The sequence below is a fragment of the Astatotilapia calliptera genome, chromosome 12 (assembly GCF_900246225.1).
Source record: "Astatotilapia calliptera chromosome 12, fAstCal1.2, whole genome shotgun sequence".
NCBI classification, from domain to species: Eukaryota; Metazoa; Chordata; class Actinopteri; order Cichliformes; family Cichlidae; genus Astatotilapia; species Astatotilapia calliptera.
Window position 1 is genome coordinate 13,657,566 of NC_039313.1, and position 19,524 is coordinate 13,677,089.

Here is a 19,524-nt window from a genome sequence, read left to right on the forward strand (position 1 = left end):
CACCCTGATCAGCTTACTTAATTAGAATAGTTTTTTTAAAGGCCCAAACATTCATCACCTTGAATTTACTTTAATATCCAAGTTTTGCTTAACTTATAAGGCTACTAGATGCAATCAGCTGTATCTATAAAGATGTCATACGCAGCCTAAAGAATGTAGTGAAAATATGAAACTATGACTTCTGGGGAATGCCCAAGGGCACGAAATGTGATCAACCACACAAGTGGAGAGGAAAGACAAGGACGACAAACACAGTAGCCTTGAAGATCGAGCAATATTACGAGAGCAAAGAGAGTAACAGAAAGTCGGGGGATGAAAAGAGAAGCAGTGAAGGGTAAAGATGTGACAGAAGCAGGACACATCTGATTTTCAGAACACAAGGATTACAAAAAAAAGGGGGGGAGACTAAGCTAATAAAAGGAGAATAAATATGGAAATGGAGCACGGGGAACAGATCTAAGGACAGACACAAGCTGAGGGTGAAGAGGAAATAAATACATGAAGGGTTATTATCTATAGCGTCCAAAACAATAAATCTGTCATCCTGTGGCTTCGTGACCACCCATCAGCCTCCAGACCTCCACTACTAACCCTGCATAAAAACATAAATACACACAGGTCTAGTGTAAGTTGGAGAGGCTAAGGACCACCTGAAACATCCTGGAAAAAAACAAAGATGCAACAGAGCAGCCTATTGACTGATGATGATGTCAGTTAGAGGGGATATCCCTAGTATGGTCCTTTCAGTCACACAGGCTCGGCCTTGTGAGTTCAAGAAGAAAAACAAAGGAAGAAAGAAAAAAAGAAACAAGGGGAAAAAAGCACCAAGGTTAAATTATGTGAAAAAGAATTGGAATAACAATTTTGGAAAAAATCTCAGGAAATAGCTGTTTGGAATGGAAAAGTGAATGGAGGCAAAAAGAGGTGGTGAGTTTCTGAGTTTTGGAAACAGGATGAGGGAAGGGAGGGAACAGAAAAAGTAAAGAATAGTCGAGGGCAAATTAATGGACAACGAATAAGGAGGAGAGTGTAAGGAAAAAGGGGTTTAAGGAGATGCTTAGTAAAGAGGCTGAAGTCTTCTTTGAAACTCTGTGTTAGTCTTTTTATTTGCTTTAATATAGCTATTTTAATGTTTCCTGCTTAAAAAGACAACAACACCACACAATTACATCATTTTTTAAGCACCATGCATATGCGAGTCATAACTCCTGCAGGCCCGTGCTGGAAGCAGTTATGTGGGGGCACAAAGGAGGGATGACAAGTGAATGAACAAAGTTTAAAGCTGGAGTCTTTAATTCAGAAAGAATTCGTATGTGTAGGATCTCCACAGAAAAGATTAAGAAAGAGCGAGGGGGTTTCGAAATGTGGAGTGTGCCATTAATCATGCAACCCTGAAACACTTTGCCTGTAGAAACCAAAACAGAAGCAGCATGTTGAAGTTAAAAAAACAAGTGCTTGATTGTCGCTTTGCTGTGGGAAATCTTTGATGTTTCTTCACAAGTTTTTACATGGCCGTCCATAGATTGGTCTGCGTACACCTAGATTAAATGACAGTAAAAAATACTCCGCTGAAACCAAATAACTGCTATAATATTCTTTTACATTAACAGCGGATCATACTGTATGACTACAGTATCCACTTGTGTAAATCCCAACCTTTCAGTTCCCCTCTGCAGCTTTTCGGCATTATTCTGCTAATTGTTGAAGAAATCAAGAAACTTCTGCAAAAGAACTACCAACCATTAGTGAGCAAACAACTTTACTCAAATAACTTTGTTTTGCAACTTGTGAAAGTAAAAAAGGAACTACAGAGAAGCAGTGTGACATTTCTGTGTTGACAGGTTGTTTCTGCTGCTCCTAGGTGGTCAACCAATCAAATGTTATAAGTTTAAAAAAGCTGTAATAAAAGACCTTTGATGGAAATTGGAGTAAACTGGTGAAAGCGGTTTATTAAAACATGTGCGGACAAGCATGGAAATATAGTACATAACTCAAAAGCTGAGATTGTTCAGTTCTAACAAGACTGAAAGTCAATATTTGGTATGACCACCTTTATTCTTTAATGCAACCTGAACTCTTAGTCAGGATTTCTTCTCATTTCTTTAAGTAGTCATCAGGAATAGTTCCCCAGGCGTCTTGAATGAGGGCTCTGGAGGCCAATCCATGACTGATAGTGGTTCATTGAGTGTTTTTGCTATGTCAGGATTATGTTTGGGATCATTGCTGAAACATTAAGCAGTTCCCAATCACATGCTTTACAGATGGTATTGCATGGTGGATCAAAATTGGACAGTACTTTTCTGCATTCACAATTCCATCAATTTTCAAATGCAGCCCTAAACAATGACAGATGATATTTAACTGTTGTATTTAGTTTTTAGGCCACCTCTTTTTCTTTTTTTTTTTTTAAATGTTCAGGTACAAGGACTGGACTGCAAATGAGTGAAAAAGCAGCCAGTGTCCAAAGACAAACTGTAAAAAGACCTTCAGAAAACCTGGAGAACGACTGCTCTTAAAAAACATAAAAGACAGTCTTCTTCTTGTAACCAAAATATAAAGAAATGAGGAGTGGCTCAAGACTTTAGCACAGTACTATATAGTGCTTTTCTTCACTCACTGGCCAGTCAAAGAATTAACAGTTACACTAACAAACAAATCTTTTGACCGTGAAAGGAAACTGGAGGACCCACAAGCAAACATGAAAACGACTAGCAGAGTATAAATTCTTCATCATCAACTCGCTGTACAACTAACAAACACCTCACAGTTTACTTCTACAGGGAGTGCAGAATTATTAGGCAAGTTGTATTTTTGAGGAATAATGTTATTATTGAACAACAACCATGTTCTCAATGAACCCAAAAAACTCATTAATATCAAAACTGTATGTTTTTGGAAGTAGTTTTTAGTTTTAGCTATTTTAGGGGGGTATCTGTGTGTGCAGGTGACTATTACTGTGCATAATTATTAGGCAACTTAACAAAAAACAAATATATACCCATTTCAATTATTTATTTTTACCAGTGAAACCAATATAACATCTCCACATTCACAAATATACATTTCTGACATTCAAAAACAAAACAAAAACAAATCAGCGACCAATATAGCCACCTTTCTTTGCAAGGACACTCAAAAGCCTGCCATCCATGGATTCTGTCAGTGTTTTGATCTGTTCACCATCAACATTGCGTGCAGCAGCAACCACAGCCTCCCAGACACTGTTCAGAGAGGTGCACTGTTTTCCCTCCTTGTAAATCTCACATTTGATGATGGACCACAGGCTCTCAATGGGGTTCAGATCAGGTGAACAAGGTGGCCATGTCATTAGTTTTTCTTCTTTTATACCCTTTCTTGCCAGCCACGCTGTGGAGTACTTGGACGCGTGTGATGGAGCATTGTCCTGCATGAAAATCATGTTTTTCTTGAAGGATGCAGACTTCTTCCTGTACCACTGCTTGAAGAAGGTGTCTTCCAGAAACTGGCAGTAGGACTGGGAGTTGAGCTTGACTCCATCCTCAACCCGAAAAGGCCCCACAAGCTCATCTCTGATGATACCAGCCCAAACCAGTACTCCACCTCCACCTTGCGGGCGTCTGAGTCGGACTGGAGCTCTCTGCCCTTTACCAATCCAGCCACGGGCCCATCCATCTGGCCCATCAAGACTCACTCTCATTTCATCAGTCCATAAAACCTTAGAAAAACCAGTCTTGAGATATTTCTTGGCCCAGTCTTGACGTTTCAGCTTGTGTGTCTTGTTCAGTGGTGGTCGTCTTTCAGCCTTTCTTACCTTGGCCATGTCTCTGAGTATTGCACACCTTGTGCTTTTGGGCACTCCAGTGATGTTGCAGCTCTGAAATATGGCCAAACTGGTGGCAAGTGGCATCTTGGCAGCTGCACGCTTGACTTTTCTCAGTTCATGGGCAGTTATTTTGCGCCTTGGTTTTTCCACACGCTTCTTGCGACCCTGTTGACTATTTTGAATGAAACGCTTGATTGTTTGATGATCACGCTTCAGAAGCTTTGCAATTTTGAGACTGCTGCATCCCTCTGCAAGATATCTCACTATTTTTGACTTTTCTGAGCCTGTCAAGTCCTTCTTTTGACCCATTTTGCCAAACGAAAGGACGTTGCCTAATAATTATGCACACCTGATATAGGGTGTTGATGTCATTAGACCACACCCCTTCTCATTACAGAGATGCACATCACCTAATATGCTTAATTGGTAGTAGGCTTTCGAGCCTATACAGCTTGGAGTAAGACAACATGCATGAAGAGGATGATGTGGACAAAATACTCATTTGCCTAATAATTCTGCACTCCCTGTATTAATTTTAAACCTGTAGTCCTGTTCACTAGTATTTTTTCTCTCGTTCCAGCATTTCTTTATAATCTACTCCTTGCAACCTCTTAACAAAAACATAAATGTCATTACCTGGCCATTCCCAGACTTGAGAACCCTGCTGGGACAATGAGAACATCAAGTCGGGGAAAGGGGTGCACCCCCAGAACAGCATGGGCTGCAGCCAAACATTGAGGCAACAGCTTAAGGACTCCCATCTGCAAAAGGGAAACAAACCAAAAGCAAAGAAATGTTATTATAGCTCACATATTTAAATGATAAGGATTTTTTTTAACCGCTCCCCATGGAAATACAGTCTAATATGTTTACCAGGGTGCCAAGAGATGGTAGTTGAAAACCTCTGACACAGTGACACAAACGTCAACTGATGCCGTCTCCTTTAATCATACAAAATTTAATTAGCACAACTCTCAGTGGCTCTTTGTCAGAACCCACCTGGGCCTTTTGCAGAAGGCAGGCAGGGCTAAATACACGGTGTGGAATCACCCGCTGGGACCAAGCCGACCGCTCAGTAAATCGGCAAGGGTAGTCGCCATGGGAACAAGAAATGCCGTCATCCACCATGCCTGAATAATCAGTTACAGAGAGTCCCTCATCCTCAAGGGAAGAGTAACAGAATGCAGAGTCTACGCAGGTAGTCTGGTCCCTGCTGTAGAAGAAAACAGGAAAGAAAGGTTTAACCAAAGGCTAATAACAACATTTTTTAAATTTCCATTTTTTTTCTTTTTGACTACATGGACCTTGAAATACTGAACCATCCATGGCACAGTGTGCACTGTCTCACTGAAATGAAAGGAGTGGAAATATGGAAATGACAGTATACATCACAAACCACAATGAGCCCAAAAATATCTAAGTGCCGACATGCAATCACATTCACTCTAATCCAATATCCAGCACTAAGTCTGTCCTCGGCATCAGAACCGTTCCAAGGGTTTCAAGCAACAGCCAAGTTTCCTTCAAGCCATTCACTGAAAATAAAGGCCCTCCTTGTAGTTGGGGAATCATGGGGCCTGCAGCAGGCTATGGTGGGCTGCTGCTGGAGGACAACCATGAGGGGGAGGAGGAGAATTACTGGAAACCACTGGCAGACTTGCCAACCTGCTGGCCGGCAAAAGGGAGACCCCAGATCGACCATGCCCTGCACAGAGGAAACCAGCCCTTTCGAAATGCTCCAACCTGCGTTTTATATCCTGTATGTCTATAAAATTTATGTAAGCCTCAGTTTTTCTATCCAACAATAATTTCTGCTGGGCACTGAACCTAATGTAATATGGTGAAAGCCTTTATGCATTTGTCATAAAAAAGTTGATTGAGTGCTGCACACTATTCATCACCCTAATTTCACCTGCACCATTTTTGGTGAAGTGTAAGGAAAGTTTGACCATAGAATGTGGAATGGCCAGACTTAGGTTAATAACAGTCTGGAGAAGAGGTCCTACTAGAAGGAAAGAACACAGGAAAAACTAATAAAATACCTGCCAGTCTGGAGAGGAGAGCCCTTTAGTACTTCACTTGAAGAACTTCCAAGTCTAGACACACGCTCAGCCTCAGTCCACTGCCCATACTCAGGCCCAAGTTTGGCAGTCTTGCCACAGTCTGTCCCGTCCCTCACCCCTTTTTCCAGCTCTGGGGGGATTTCTGCTGTGACTTGTTGCCAGTGACCCACTGCCAAAGTGAAGGTGGAAGCGGGCATGGGCATTGTAACATAGTAATTCCACGTTAAGAAATCTGCAGAGAAAATGCCAAAGAAGTGCCAGAGAGAGAAAATAAAAATGTCAAAGGTACAGAAGTAGTAAAGAGTTTAGACGACTGGCAGCATGGAGAAAGAAACAGAAGAAAAATCTGAACTGAAATGCCATTTTGCTTTTACTACACTGTCCAATCTGATGTGTTTATCTTTGACATTTTATTTCTTTCTAGTCCCACCCATCGGTACAGAGTGACACAATTCTCATGTCCACCTTTCAGATGATGTGAAAGTTATTAAAATCTTGAAAGGCAGCCAGAGAATTATCTCAGTCTGGAAACTGTTACTTCTATTATAAGTAAACTCACAGTACTTTGCAAAAATATTGAGCCATATTTCTTTATTTTGTTTCCAAGAAAAGAGACATTCTTCTAATTTTTTTAAATAGTCATAAGTAATAGTTCTCCAGTCTTTCTGAATGTCTTTCAAAGGTTGTTTGAATACTGGCTGCTTTTTCGCACATTTCCTAATTTCCAGTCCTTGAACCTCACTATTTCAGAGGAATGCTTTTTTGTTTACGCCACTTAACACTGACCTATGAATCATTCAAGAATAAAAAAAGCACCAAACTCAAGGAATGAATCAATGTTATGTCTACACAACAGACAACCTACCAAGAATCCAATTTTAAATTGTATTTTTAGACTCTTTGTTACCAGCAGCTTGTTGCAAAACCACATAATTTGTTCCACTTTATTTAGTTGAAGCTAGGAAAAAGATGAAGAGTATCTGAAAGTCATATCCTTAATAACTAGGAAAAAGAAAAAAACCCCAACAAAGACCTGACGCGGGATCTGAGACTCATCATAAATGGGCACAGGGTGGCTGTTAAGAAAGGGCAACAGGAAGAAAGGGCTGATGTATGCTAAGTTACAAATTGTAAAGGAAGTCAGGAGAGAGGTCTTGACAGCCATCTGTAAAACACAGTGGAGGCTCTTTCATGGTTTGCCACTCCATTTCAGCCAGTGATGTTGGGGATCCTGATAATGAATGCAGTACAACCATCAGATTTCGATCCACCATCCAATACCATCTGAAAAGAATCTGATTGGCAACAGCTTCATTTTTCAGCATGGCAATGATCCCAAACACACTGCTAATGCAGTAAAAGCATACAAAGGAGAGAAAAACATACAATGGAACACCATCAGCCATGGATGGAATCCCCAGAGCCCGGACCTCAACATTACTGAAGCAGCGTTGGATCATCTCAATGGAGAACGGATTAAAAAAAAGGCACACATCCAAAGAAAAGCTTTGAATGTCATTCAAGAACTATTCCTGAAGACTCCTTAAAGAAATTACAAGAAAGATTGCCCAAGAGAGTTCAGGCTGTGATAAAGAATAAAGAGGTGGTCATACCAAATATTGATTTCAGTCTCATTAGAATTGCACAAACTCTGTTTTTCCCTTATATACCGTATTTACATTTATGTTTACACATTTTCCCATTAATAACTACATCTACTTCTTTTGTGAGCTTTTGCACAGCATATCCTTTATTGTAAACCTTCTCTGTTCTCACTGGTTTGTTTGGAACAGATGCTGACATCATACATATTTGAATTACTGACCCAATCTGAAATGTGGAGCTCTAAAAGGTTTGTATTTGTATTTATTGAAAAATGTTCTCTACTGATTCCAATAAAATACAAAGACCTTTTTCAGTGCAGTTCGTACTCCTCAACAATGCTCTCTTTTCTCGAAGCACTGATATTGATGTTGTTGTTTTTTAAAAAGCATTAGGCTGATTTTTTTCTGTTTATTTGTTTATGTTTTTATTTATTCCTATTTTTTGTGCCTGGCAGACAAAAAATAAATAAATACATAGCTAAGCCATTTTAAAAGCTTCACTGTCACACTATCTGAAGACTTAGCCAGCTCAAACTGGAGGTGACACGCAGATAAACGTGGGCAATCGGTAAATGTTATCTTATTTGGGAATTAGGCTGATAATGGCTGGTACCAGCTTTCAGCCGATACTTTGGTGCACACGTACCCTTTTTATTTAACCCAACAAATCCAATCTCTCAAACACATCAATAGTCCATGCTCCCATAATAGCTTTTAGCTTCAACACTGGACACTACAGACCCATTTATTCCAAGTAATGAAATCTAATACCAATCTCTTCTTTTCAGTTTAGTAGTCAATAAATTTAGTAGTCAATATATATATATATATATATATATATATATATATATATATATATATACATATATATATATATATATGTATATTGTATGTTCCTTCTTCCTGATATTGCTGTCATTCGGAACCGCTACATCGATCACTACGGCCGTCTTCTTCTGTTTGTCTACCACCACTATGTCCGGTTGGTTAGCCACCACCATTTTGTCCGTCTGTATCTGGAAGTCCCACAGGATCTTAGCTCGGTCATTCTCCACCACCCTTGGGGGCATCTCCCATTTTGACCCGGGACTTCCAGGTTATACTCGGCACAGATGTTCCTGTACACTATGCCGGCCACTTGGTTATGGCGTTCCATGTATGCCTTGCCTGCTAGCATCTTGCACCCTGCTGTTATGTGCTGGATTGTCTCTGGGCATCTTTACACAGCCTGCACCTGGGGTCTTGCCTGGTGTGATAGACCCCAGCCTCTATGGATCTTGTGCTCAGAGCTTGTTCTTGTGCTGCCATGATTAGTGCCTCTGTGCTGTCTTTCAGTCCAGCTTTGTCCAGCCACTGGTAGGATTTCTGGATATCAGCCACCTCCTCTATCTGCCGGTGGTACATACCGTGCAGGGGCCTGTCCTTCCATGATGGTTCCTCGTCTCCCTCCTCTTTCTTGGGTTTCTGCTGCCTGAGGTATTCACTGAGCACTCGGTCAGTTGGGGCCATCTTCCTAATGTATTCTTGGATGTTCGTTGTCTCATCCTGGACTGTGGTGCTGACACTCACCAGTCCCCGGCCCCCTTCCTTCCGCTTAGCGTACAGCCTCAGGGTGCTGGATTTGGGGTGAAACCCTCCATGCATGGTAAGGAGCTTTCTTGTCTTTATGTCAGTGGTCCCCGTGGTAATCGGAGCACTAGGTGCGGTGACTCCCAAGCTAGGCGAGTGGCTCCAGCAGATCCCAGGAACAACATCGGAGATCTCTGTCCAGAAGAGCGCAGTCCTGGGAACAGCTAAGATATATATATAAAACAAAGAAATACATATACAATTGAGGTTTTTGAAAAGCTTACGTGTGTCCCCATCTTCAGCAGGTACTGCCTGCTCCTCCCCACTCATCAAAACCACGCACTCACTGGGGGCCCGTACTGTTGCCTGCCATGTTGACATGGCAACAGGCGGCTCCTGGCAGGGGAAGAGGGCTCGGTTGTTGATGGGAGAACCGGCGGTGTAGACACACACCCTGGAAGGGTAAACAATGGTAAACTATAAACAACCCTCACTTCAATGCCCAAATGCACATAGAAACACAGACATAAGTAAGGCATACCCCACACAGGAGAGAATAAAATAGCCCGAGGTGTGTTTTTGTGAATGAATTAATTTGTATTATATTATTCTGACATAGCACACTCGGTATCTTACACAGTAACTTTGAACAGAGCAGATTTTATGCCAGTTGCCAGTTGTTGCTTTTTTTAAATAATGTGCCAATCTTTAATGGAATAATTCAGATGATTTGCATCCTGAAACAAACCTGTTGTCCTGATCTTTGGTCCACCGCACTGAACCTCCTGCTGGTTTCGTCTCATAACAGATCCTGAGAGCACAAGGGAACTCCTGAGGTGATGTGACTCCATTTTTCCTCACCTGTAGACTCCATCGGTCTCTATGGAACTGCAGTGTGCTTCCATCCTGAGCACCGGGGGCACGGCCACACAGTGAAAAGAGCTGATGCTGCTGCCTCCACTGGCTGGAGGGCATGGAGATGAGGTTCTGAATAAAAGCTGCCTGTGGCTTCCTTGAAACATCCCCTGACTTTTTAGATGTTACCTCTGGAAAGCGGCTTAACATGGCTGCCACAGAGGTGACGTCCACCTCTTCGACCTTTGACACGTCAAGATCACAGCAGTCCAACACTAAGGTGAACTCACCACCACTTGTAGTGTGCCACAGACTTGAAGACTGAATACTTTCTGCATCACCACACATCTTCACCACCTTTGTTGTAGTCGTTTCAAGCTCTTTTTTACCATCCTCCAGAGCATCCACCTCCTTGTATTTGGATGTAAAACCATCCTGACTTCCTCCAGCCTCAGTCCTCACTCCCGAACGAGGCTCCAGGAACAGAACAATACTACCACTGATGACCTTACTGTCAAAGTGAACAGTAAGGTCCAGGACATAATGCCTGACCAGTATGTGGTTAGTATTCGCTCGAAGCGGAAGGTCATTCGTGTCAGGGTTTAGGTCCCCATCTGGGTCCATGTTACACCAAGGACATCAAAGTTGAGTATAAGATAGCTGAAACAGAGGAAACAGAAAAAAAACTAACCCACACTGACTGAGAATCTGAGGAAAAAAATCTAACTCATTTTTGTCTGTGCATAAACCATGATGTGAATACACCATCATGGTGACTGCAGGCTACAGCTGCATTTAACTCCAATGAACTCTACACATGCCCACATTCCACAATGAAACGACTTTCAAACAGGAAAACAATTTCATGATCCAATTTTGATGTGTGTTAACAAAGCAGTACAAGTAAAAAAAAAAAACTCAACACACAGACAGTAACAGCTAACTATCTGCAGAAACCTATATTAAAGCTCTCCTGCTTTTATTTTTCCTGTCAGTCCTTCTATTTAGCCTGCTTGGGGCTGGAGGGAGGCTTGGCACGACAGAGGTGCAATTACTATTTACAGTGAGAAACCCTCAGAGCTTATTCAGTGCAGTTTATAAAATTATGAGCACTGAGAAACATGATATCTTGAGCAACAGGATGGAGAAAAACATATCTTCCATAACTGTAAAAGATTGGACAACAGCCAACTCTGATCTATGTGACCACTCTTTTATTAAGCTCGTGCAGCTTGTTAATAAAATTAGTGTCTGTTTACTGTTACCAAGGAAAGAAAACTTGAGTGTTGCTCTAAGGGTATAGGAATTATGTAGCAGTGGGCGGAAGTGAATGCCAGATAGCTGTCACACAGTTAAAAGTGATTAAGTTGTGTTCTTGGAGGCAGAGCAGGGCTTGCAGGCAAGTCACAATACTGCTCAACTTCGACCAGGGTTTTCCTTTCTTTTAATCACAGGCTAAAGTGTGAGAAAACATAAAACAGAAACTTTCGGTCAGCACAGGAAACGAAGGTCTTCACCTCAGTGTTTCCAAACGCCGCACGACGTAAATGAACATCTGAAGTTTTAGAATTCACTAAAGTGTGAAGCTGGCTGACTGACATGAAGGAGTTCGGCTAACTTGCCATCACAGGTCTCTGTCATTAAACAGTCTGCGGTTCAACCGCAGCGACGGTGTCGCCACAAATAACCGGCTTCGCTGTGGATAACAGCGTATTTACTAATATTTGTACAAAACAGCTGGTAACATACCGCTGAGCATCACAAGCTCTCGTTTGTTCTACAACAAAGCTGTATCCGTCCTGTGCGAGTCGAGCGTTGATGTCGTCACATTAGTGCGACGGCAGCGGATTGTAGTCCTTCACCTGAATCCTCCCCGCTCTCTCGAGCGCTGCACGTTATTTATTTTTTATGATAACTACGGAAGTAACGATTAAAATGCTTTTTTAGAATTAATATATACATTCTGATATATGATATCAAAAAGAATGAATGAGAACGAGAAAGTAGAGAAGTACCAGGTGCAAGAACAGCTGGAGCGGATGTGAAAAGTCCACAGTCACCTTTCTTCCCCATTCTGATGCTCGCTTTAAACTTAAGCAGATTGTGTTGACCATGTCTGCATGTCTAAATGCGTACAGTTGCTGCTATGTGACTGGCTAATTCAATAATTAGTATCAGGCAGATGAAACTGTATACCTAATAAAGTTGCCAGTGTGTGTAATTTTACTTCCTGTTCAGTTTTAGCTTCAGTTAAATTGCAACCTGGGGATACTCTTCAATGTAATTATTGCATTTATTTGTTTCTTTATTTTTTTGTCTACTTCTAAACATTTAGTTTTATTTAGTCCCCTATTTGTTCTATTTTTATTTTATTTTGAGACAAAGGACGCCAAAAAAAAAGCTAAGACTCTTAACAGGAACCTTAAAAAAACAAAAACAAACTTTAAATAGTCTACTTATTAGTAATACATGTATTTTTGCATTTTAATTCAGTTATATTAAAATGTGATTGACACAGTGGTGACATATATTAATTTTTATTCAGGTTCTTCAACAGCATTGCAAGTATGACAATTGGAAGAAAAAGATCTACATTAAAACAAAAAATATGTACGAACATAAAGGATAACCATGAAACATTAACTCAGTCTCAGTGGGTGTATCCCATGAATACATCTTACAGCGCTAATGTGGCACACGTTTTAAAAATAGGTATACATTTTTATCAATGCTCACAGCTGATGCATACTGCATAGCTATCATTTTATTTAGCCACCCCACAAAAAAAAAACAACAACAACAACAACAAAACAAATCACCCAGCAGCTAATAAATAAGATATGTACCTAGAAACAAATATTTCCATGAGCATTAATCACATTGACAAACATGTACACCCATTTTTTGAAACTCCAGGCGCATTTACATCACTGCAATACAGAATGACCTGCAACATAACATCATTTAGATGAAATGTTTCATGATGTCACATAAAATCAAGTTGTCACAATTTAATATTCCAAGCAGTAATAAAATTTCTTCACTGGAATGTGTTCTCACATACTGAGTAAACATAATTTGCAAAGTAAATCCGTGTGGAGTGACTTTTTACATTATTGCATTTCTGCTGAAGTTCCTCACCTACTCCTCACTCACAGTAAATACATAAGGAATTGAATTTGGCACTGTGTGTATTGCAGGAAGCGCGGTCTACTTACAGAGAGCAACTGAAACTGTTGGAACATACGCTGAGATTGTACAGTAAACTCAGTCACTGAATCCCACCAACTGAATAATATACTTCCAATTAGTATCATTATTGCTGTTATTTTATCTAAAAATACATTTCCATAAAATACAACGCAAAATAGTTTTAACAACTTTGTAAACATCTTGTTATTATCTGAAGTAATATTTCAAATATATCCACAATGCACACTTTATGTGTATTCCACGTGTGTTTTAGAGCCTTAAAAGCCTTTCTGTCGCCTATGAAACTCTTAATAAGTTAAACTTTTCTGTTAGCTACATATCCAGGTACATGGCTGGCCTCAACTGTTAACACATGAATCTGTACCTATTTTTCCAGTGCACAAAAATCCATCTACACTCACTGCTCACACTGGAACATGTCATGCATAAGACGCCCAGAGTGGAATTTCAGAGGCCCTTTAGCACATAACAGAATCATTTATCATCACTGAGTACAAAGTGACTTCAGTATGGCACCAAAAGCTTCTAATCTAAACACAATCTAAATAAACACACATTCGTTCAGACATTCACATACATCTATATACATGTACATACACAGAACACGAGGATTATTGGTACACACACACACACACACACACACACACACACACACACACACACACACACACACCAGGCCTGGGATTAGTAAGGACCTAAGAGAGCTAGTTTACTGACCCAGAGGAAGTGTTTGCAGCATTTTGAGGACTTGAAGTTATCCAAAAATGGAAATTAACACAGCAACTGAAGATTTTACAGTGAAATGCTCAATAAGCTACACTTTGCCGGTGATTCCCACCCCACCCTCCATTTTTGTATGTGCTTACTCGCCTTTCCCTCCTCTGACAAACAGCCTGACATCATAAAAGTGAACACGCAGCCAACATTAATACACATTGCCAGATCACTGAGAAACCGCGAGTCTTCCATTGTTGACACGGCGTACTGCTCCTGCTGTTCCTTTTCTTGTCCCCCCCTCTCTTCTTTCATCTTATCTTCTCTTTTTCTCTCACTTGTGTGACAGCCTCCTCATCCTGTCTGAAGCACTCAGGAGTTTTCCTCCTGAGTTCTGCGGAAACTTAGACGTTTGAAGGAATCCCTGCGAGAAGACAGCGGACGAGGGAGGGGAAACAGAAACAAAAGATAATGAATGATTATGAGGAAGAAGAGGTGGAACAGTCATGGTGAGTAGGCGAAGGTGCGTAGATGTAAGGTAATCATTTACTTCCCACAACCTAAAAACACCCTGAATCTTAACCATAAATTTCTACCAGATAACAGCGAGAGCAGCAGATATTTTTTCCACAACACCAACTAGCTAGTGTTCTTTTACCGAGGCTCGGGTGTTAGACACTGTCACATATAAGATAATTACATGAAAGATATAACAGTTATCACAACTTGTAATATTTTTTTCCCTCTCTTTTTAAAAACTATGGAGATAAATCGATGCATCTGTGGTTACGTGTATAGCAGTAAACAAAACCAGCAACAACACGGTTATATTTATATATTCTAGTTTAATAGCTTCCTAATATTAAGTAACCCTACTGAAATCATATCCACATTGTATCTAAAAATAAATAGAAATTGCCAGTTATAATTAAAGGCAAAACCAAAATGCATTAATGCATTCTTTCAAACGGGGGTGACTCTTCTGGTTGCAAAAAAAAAAAAAAACCCTGATCGTGACCCATGCTGCTCGCTTCATATTTGACCCGTGGAACCCCTTTTGGGTGGAGTGCATCATCTCAGTGGTTAGTGTTGTAGTAAAACAGGTGATAAACAGTTTGACTGTGATTAATAATGCTACAGTCATACTGGGAAACAGTGGTTGGAGACCCCAACAGTTTCAATTTAATTGCAACGAACGCAGTTTTGTTCACTGCAGTCACCGTGCAACCATCGATTTTTCCTAGTTACAAAGAAGGTTGTGGCCTTACAGTATTTTCACTGTAATGTGACTAAGCCACAAGACTATTGTTTGAGCATGAAGTGTCCTTGGTTTGTCAGTCAAAGCCATCCTCACTCATGATGTCTGATTTAGAAAAAACGTAATCAATTCATTCTCTCTTCCCCTTTGGTTCAGTGATGACACAGCCTGATAAAATGATCAATGTGTGTTTCTCACCTCCGTTTCCCTTGTCAAAGCCGTCTGGTGCGGTGGCTCTGTTTACCTGTTCTCCAGCCGAGGCCTGATGATGGGTTTATAGAGTTCGGGAATCTTCCTCTCGAGCATTGGCCTTAGGTTCTCTCTCAGGCGGTTGTAGTTCTTCTTCAGCTCCTGCTGGTACTCCTTCTGATCTGATGCAATCAGGTGCTTATTCTTCTCCACTGCTTCACCGCACCTGCAGGACAGAAAGTGACATGTAAGTTCATTGGCTGTAATGAAAAAAAGAATCGAGTTTTCCCCTCAAGCTTTTTGTTTTTTTAAATTATTATCATCATTATACAGTAACCTCAAGAAGAGCTTCAAAAATATGAAACGAAACAATCTTTTTACAAGTCACTGTGCTTGTGTATGCTAAGCACCGTCCTGTAACTGCTTGACCAGAATTTGAATCCTTTGCAAACCAGAACTCTAAATAAGCTCAAATTTATACTCTACTGCAGGGACCACCTATTTGGCTTTGTCAAGTAACGCTGCTAGAATGTGAGCTACGATGCAAACGATCCAGAAGTCTGATTTAAATCACAGTAGCAGCAGAAGCAAGAACTCTAAACCCCTCTTTTCTCATGTGCCGGGAAGGGGACAATGTTCTGTTATAATGCGGGGGGGGGGAAACAATGGGTCTAAGTTGAAGTGCAAGTAGAGGGCAAGTCTGGGTTGCACCCACAGTACTCTATCATGATATGTATAATGGCCAACATACAGGGCAGTCTGCAGGAAATCAAGGGAAGGGGATGATTGCAAACACATGTTTATCTTTTAGCCTTTAATGAAGTTAATATGGAAGCTGCAATGTCGTGTAACAGTATACAGTAAATAAGCAGGGTAATGAGCATTAATGACAGTTCACAAGAGTGCAGGATTTTCTGGTGGTGTATAGCTCTTTATCTGAATGCTTGGCTTATTTAGACAGCTCTTCAGATGAGCATTTGGCATCTTCATTTTGTTTTATGATTTGCAAAGTGAGCGCCGTTTGTGAAAAAAGAAAAAAAAAGAAAAAAGAAAATATGCTTGGCTGTTTAGGTTTCTGAATTGAAAACAAAAAACAAAAAAACAAAACAAAACAAGAAAAACCTATGGGCTTCTTTAACCATTACTGCGTGTACAGGATCTAAATCTATAAATGCAGGATGGGACTAGACAGCAACAACACCAGAGCATGTGGCAGAGTGGGACATCAGCAAATCCAGGAAACAACAAATCCCCCGAAACCTCTCTTTAAATTTTTAGCTCCACAGAACTCATTTAAAAATACTTTGAAGTTCATGTAGCTACATAATACAACACTAAATATTACAAGATGACCAGCTTAGAAAAATAATGCTTTCCTAAGTGGATTTATTAGAATGCCACTGCTGAGAAAATTGGCGTTCCGTGAGTCCTGTTTACCTGGATTTAGGAAAGAAAATAAACCTTTCTGAAATTACAGCAAATCTGTTTGTAACATTTAAGGCAGGTGGAAAGTAATATGAAGGTTACAAAATGAAAGACACCATTTTTTGGAAGCAAACAACAAATAACCATGAGATGAAAGCAAACAAACTCAAGCACACGCACCAATACTTTGCAACGTGCAGATATGACACAATCTCGGCACAAAATTATCATGACTCACTGCAGCGTGTAGGGCATGATGGTTCAAATTATGTCGTGATCATTGAAAATATTTTAAAACTATTGGTGATAATGAATCTAAAGTTAGCTAGAAGAATAACAGCTTAGTGGAAATAGTCTCAATATGTAAATAATATATAATTATTCACATTACTCCTACTTCTTTGCTTCATTTAAACTGTGATCTGGTTGGAAATGTAGTTGTGATTATCACTTCAGTCTCTTCATCTTGACTGACAGGCTGTTTAAACAGCAGGATATCTCTCACTCTCGCTTCTTTGTGGCGCACTTTTATCTTCCTACGCAGGCAACAATAGAGGCATATAGATCCTGGAGAAGACTTTCACTCTTTCCAAGTCACATCTCACAAATACATTCCATTTCCTACTAAGAAAATCTCTTTGACATGTTGTTATTTACTTCAATCTCTTGAGTCAGTGCCCATTGTTCACCACCATTTATTCACCCTTTGTCACTAGGTGGTGATTCTTTGATAGCGTCTTACCTCATTATAAATTCTTTGAAACACAGGCGCAGTTTGTTGTGGTGACGGAAGAGCTTTGGGTCCGCTGGGATCTCATTCAAGAAGACCTGGGCCACCTCCAACGGGCCCTACAAACAGGGGGCGGAGATACAAGGCAATCAGCAAAAACAAAGAAGCAGAGAGATGAAGAAAGAGAAAGCAAAGAGGGGCTGGAGGAAGGAAAGAGAGGAAGCGTTTTGACAGCAAGTGAACAAAGGAGGAATAAGAAAGCCCCTCATTCATACTGGGGGAAATGACCAACTACCTGAATGGCTAAACGCAGCTAAGAGCTACGATTCTGAACTGAAAACACGAGGAAGCCATCAGGAAAGGAGCTGCTGTGATTACCTCCTGTATAGCTAATGTCACTGCTAACCCTGCATACATTCTCCATTTGGCTCCCATTTGCCCAGTATGAGATCTTGTTATCCTAACTTATATTCATCATAAAACCGCAGCGCGCTCGCACAGTATCTGCAGTTAAACAGCTCTGATTAGAATCATAAATGCACTGGGCCCGGGCCTCAGCCCTGGGTCTGAGCTGCCGACCCGCACACAGAAACCCGGCCTCTTGTACTGATTACAGTCAAGAGTTATATGTTTACTGAGCTGCAGAGCATTAGCGTTATGTATACAACCATCAGGTTGGAGCAAGGGACCTGTCAGATTAGACACTGGAAGATAAAGAGTAAGGCGAGCAGAGACGCTAGAGCTTGCTTCGTCATTACACCGACATTCACCATGCTGGCAGGACCTGGAAGCTATCAGATCAAAGAGACCTCCGGTGCAGCACGCCATGCAGCGGATACATGAAAGGAAGAGGGGCCCTGAATTGACGTTTTAACTAAATCAGGAGAAAAGCAAAGGAAGGATTAGGGTTGCGGATGGGGTGAGGGCTTTGATGTGTGATCACTGCCATGTCTCCCACCTGCACTCCTTGACTACAATGGAAACTGTAAATGTGGTAGCATAAATAGGAGGTAAATCACTCTGTTATTTTCCCCATCACATTATGCATGATAGAAAGTGTCATTTAAGAAGAACAGCTGTCATTTGGTTAAGCGCAATCATTTCTGCTATAACAGGAGAAGACACACAGTAGTGCAAAATGGCATCGCTGCCTTTATTTACCGAACGGCCCCAAATGCTCATTACCTGGTTAACAGTGGCTCCCACAGAGCCCTGTAGCAGCATCTGTAACATCTTAGCATCGGGTTGTTCTCTGTGTGTGGCAACCGCGAGCTCTCTGGTCTTCTTCTGCATGTCCTCTATGGCCACCTCGATAGGCGTCAAGTCAAACTGGAAATACAAGACGAGTAAATATAGCCAACGGGTATTGCTGCAGCTGTGATAGCTGCTGTTATAGCTGCTAGGTGTTCCACACCATGTGTATTCAGCACTTACCTCCTCTTTCTGAATGACATTGATGCGGGTCTTGACATAGGGGAAAGCATGCATGGTGGTGAGGATGGTCTTTCTCTTGTACTGTTCATTGAGTTCACCCCGAGGTCGCCCACTCTTGGTGAAGGGTGTGGTGTACATGAAGCGCCGCAGGTTAAAGTTCTTTTCAAAGTTTGTCAGTCGGTCTTTCATCTCATAGTCGTCAAAGAAGGGTTCCACATAAGTGATCTGGATATACGCCTAGAGAGGAATGGTAGTGTTTTCTTAAGTTATTATTCATGAAAATAGCATCTTATCGTGATTAAGGAACGTGTGCCTTTAGCTGCGTTTTATTGTCTGTTTTTATATCTAATAAAGTAAACTCTGGTATGTGTCCAAAGAATCCATAATTTCTCGCTGATAGTCTACGTGCAGTGCATTCTGGTTGCATTGTGCTGCTGTTTAAAACACAGGGAATTGAGTTCCCACTTGTCATTTGCATAAATTTGGGCCAGTTTATGCAAATCAGATCTGTCCAGCTTGAGTCGATGCCTCTGAAAACTCCAGATGAATCTTTAATCTACACATTGTTGATCTCAAATGAAGACAATTCAACAACTGACTGGCTTTTCTAGGACCTCGAACGTTTTCAGTGTTTGTAATTCCTTGAACTATTTTAATAACATAAGAGA

General features: G+C 40.9%; 2 protein-coding genes across 7 annotated transcripts in view; both read right to left on the reverse strand.

Moving 5' to 3' along the window:
* aopep (aminopeptidase O (putative)) overlaps positions 1-11,758 on the reverse strand; it is a 93,499-nt gene extending 81,741 nt beyond the window's left edge. For all 3 annotated transcript variants that reach the window (XM_026188823.1, XM_026188822.1, XM_026188824.1), the window contains exons 1-6: positions 11,643-11,758; positions 9,787-10,553; positions 9,323-9,492; positions 5,845-6,097; positions 4,802-5,015; positions 4,439-4,563 (exon numbers count right to left, since the gene is read on the reverse strand). In XM_026188823.1, the coding sequence (XP_026044608.1) occupies positions 4,439-4,563; positions 4,802-5,015; positions 5,845-6,097; positions 9,323-9,492; positions 9,787-10,517 (1,493 nt within the window). In that variant the 5' untranslated portion in view covers positions 10,518-10,553; positions 11,643-11,758. The remainder of the gene's footprint in view (positions 1-4,438; positions 4,564-4,801; positions 5,016-5,844; positions 6,098-9,322; positions 9,493-9,786; positions 10,554-11,642) is intronic.
* A 656-nt stretch (positions 11,759-12,414) lies between these two features.
* Positions 12,415-19,524, reverse strand: part of dock8 (dedicator of cytokinesis 8) — a 55,136-nt gene continuing 48,026 nt past the window's right edge. For 3 of the 4 annotated variants that reach the window (XM_026186333.1, XM_026186332.1, XM_026186336.1), the window contains 5 exons: positions 18,857-19,093; positions 18,608-18,751; positions 17,435-17,541; positions 15,323-15,493; positions 12,415-14,244 (listed from right to left, as the gene is read on the reverse strand). In XM_026186333.1, coding sequence (XP_026042118.1) covers positions 14,193-14,244; positions 15,323-15,493; positions 17,435-17,541; positions 18,608-18,751; positions 18,857-19,093 — 711 coding nt within the window. In that variant the 3' untranslated portion in view covers positions 12,415-14,192. Of the gene's footprint in view, positions 14,245-15,276; positions 15,494-17,434; positions 17,542-18,607; positions 18,752-18,856; positions 19,094-19,524 lie in introns of all 4 variants that reach the window. The other variant, XM_026186334.1, reaches the window with a different exon arrangement.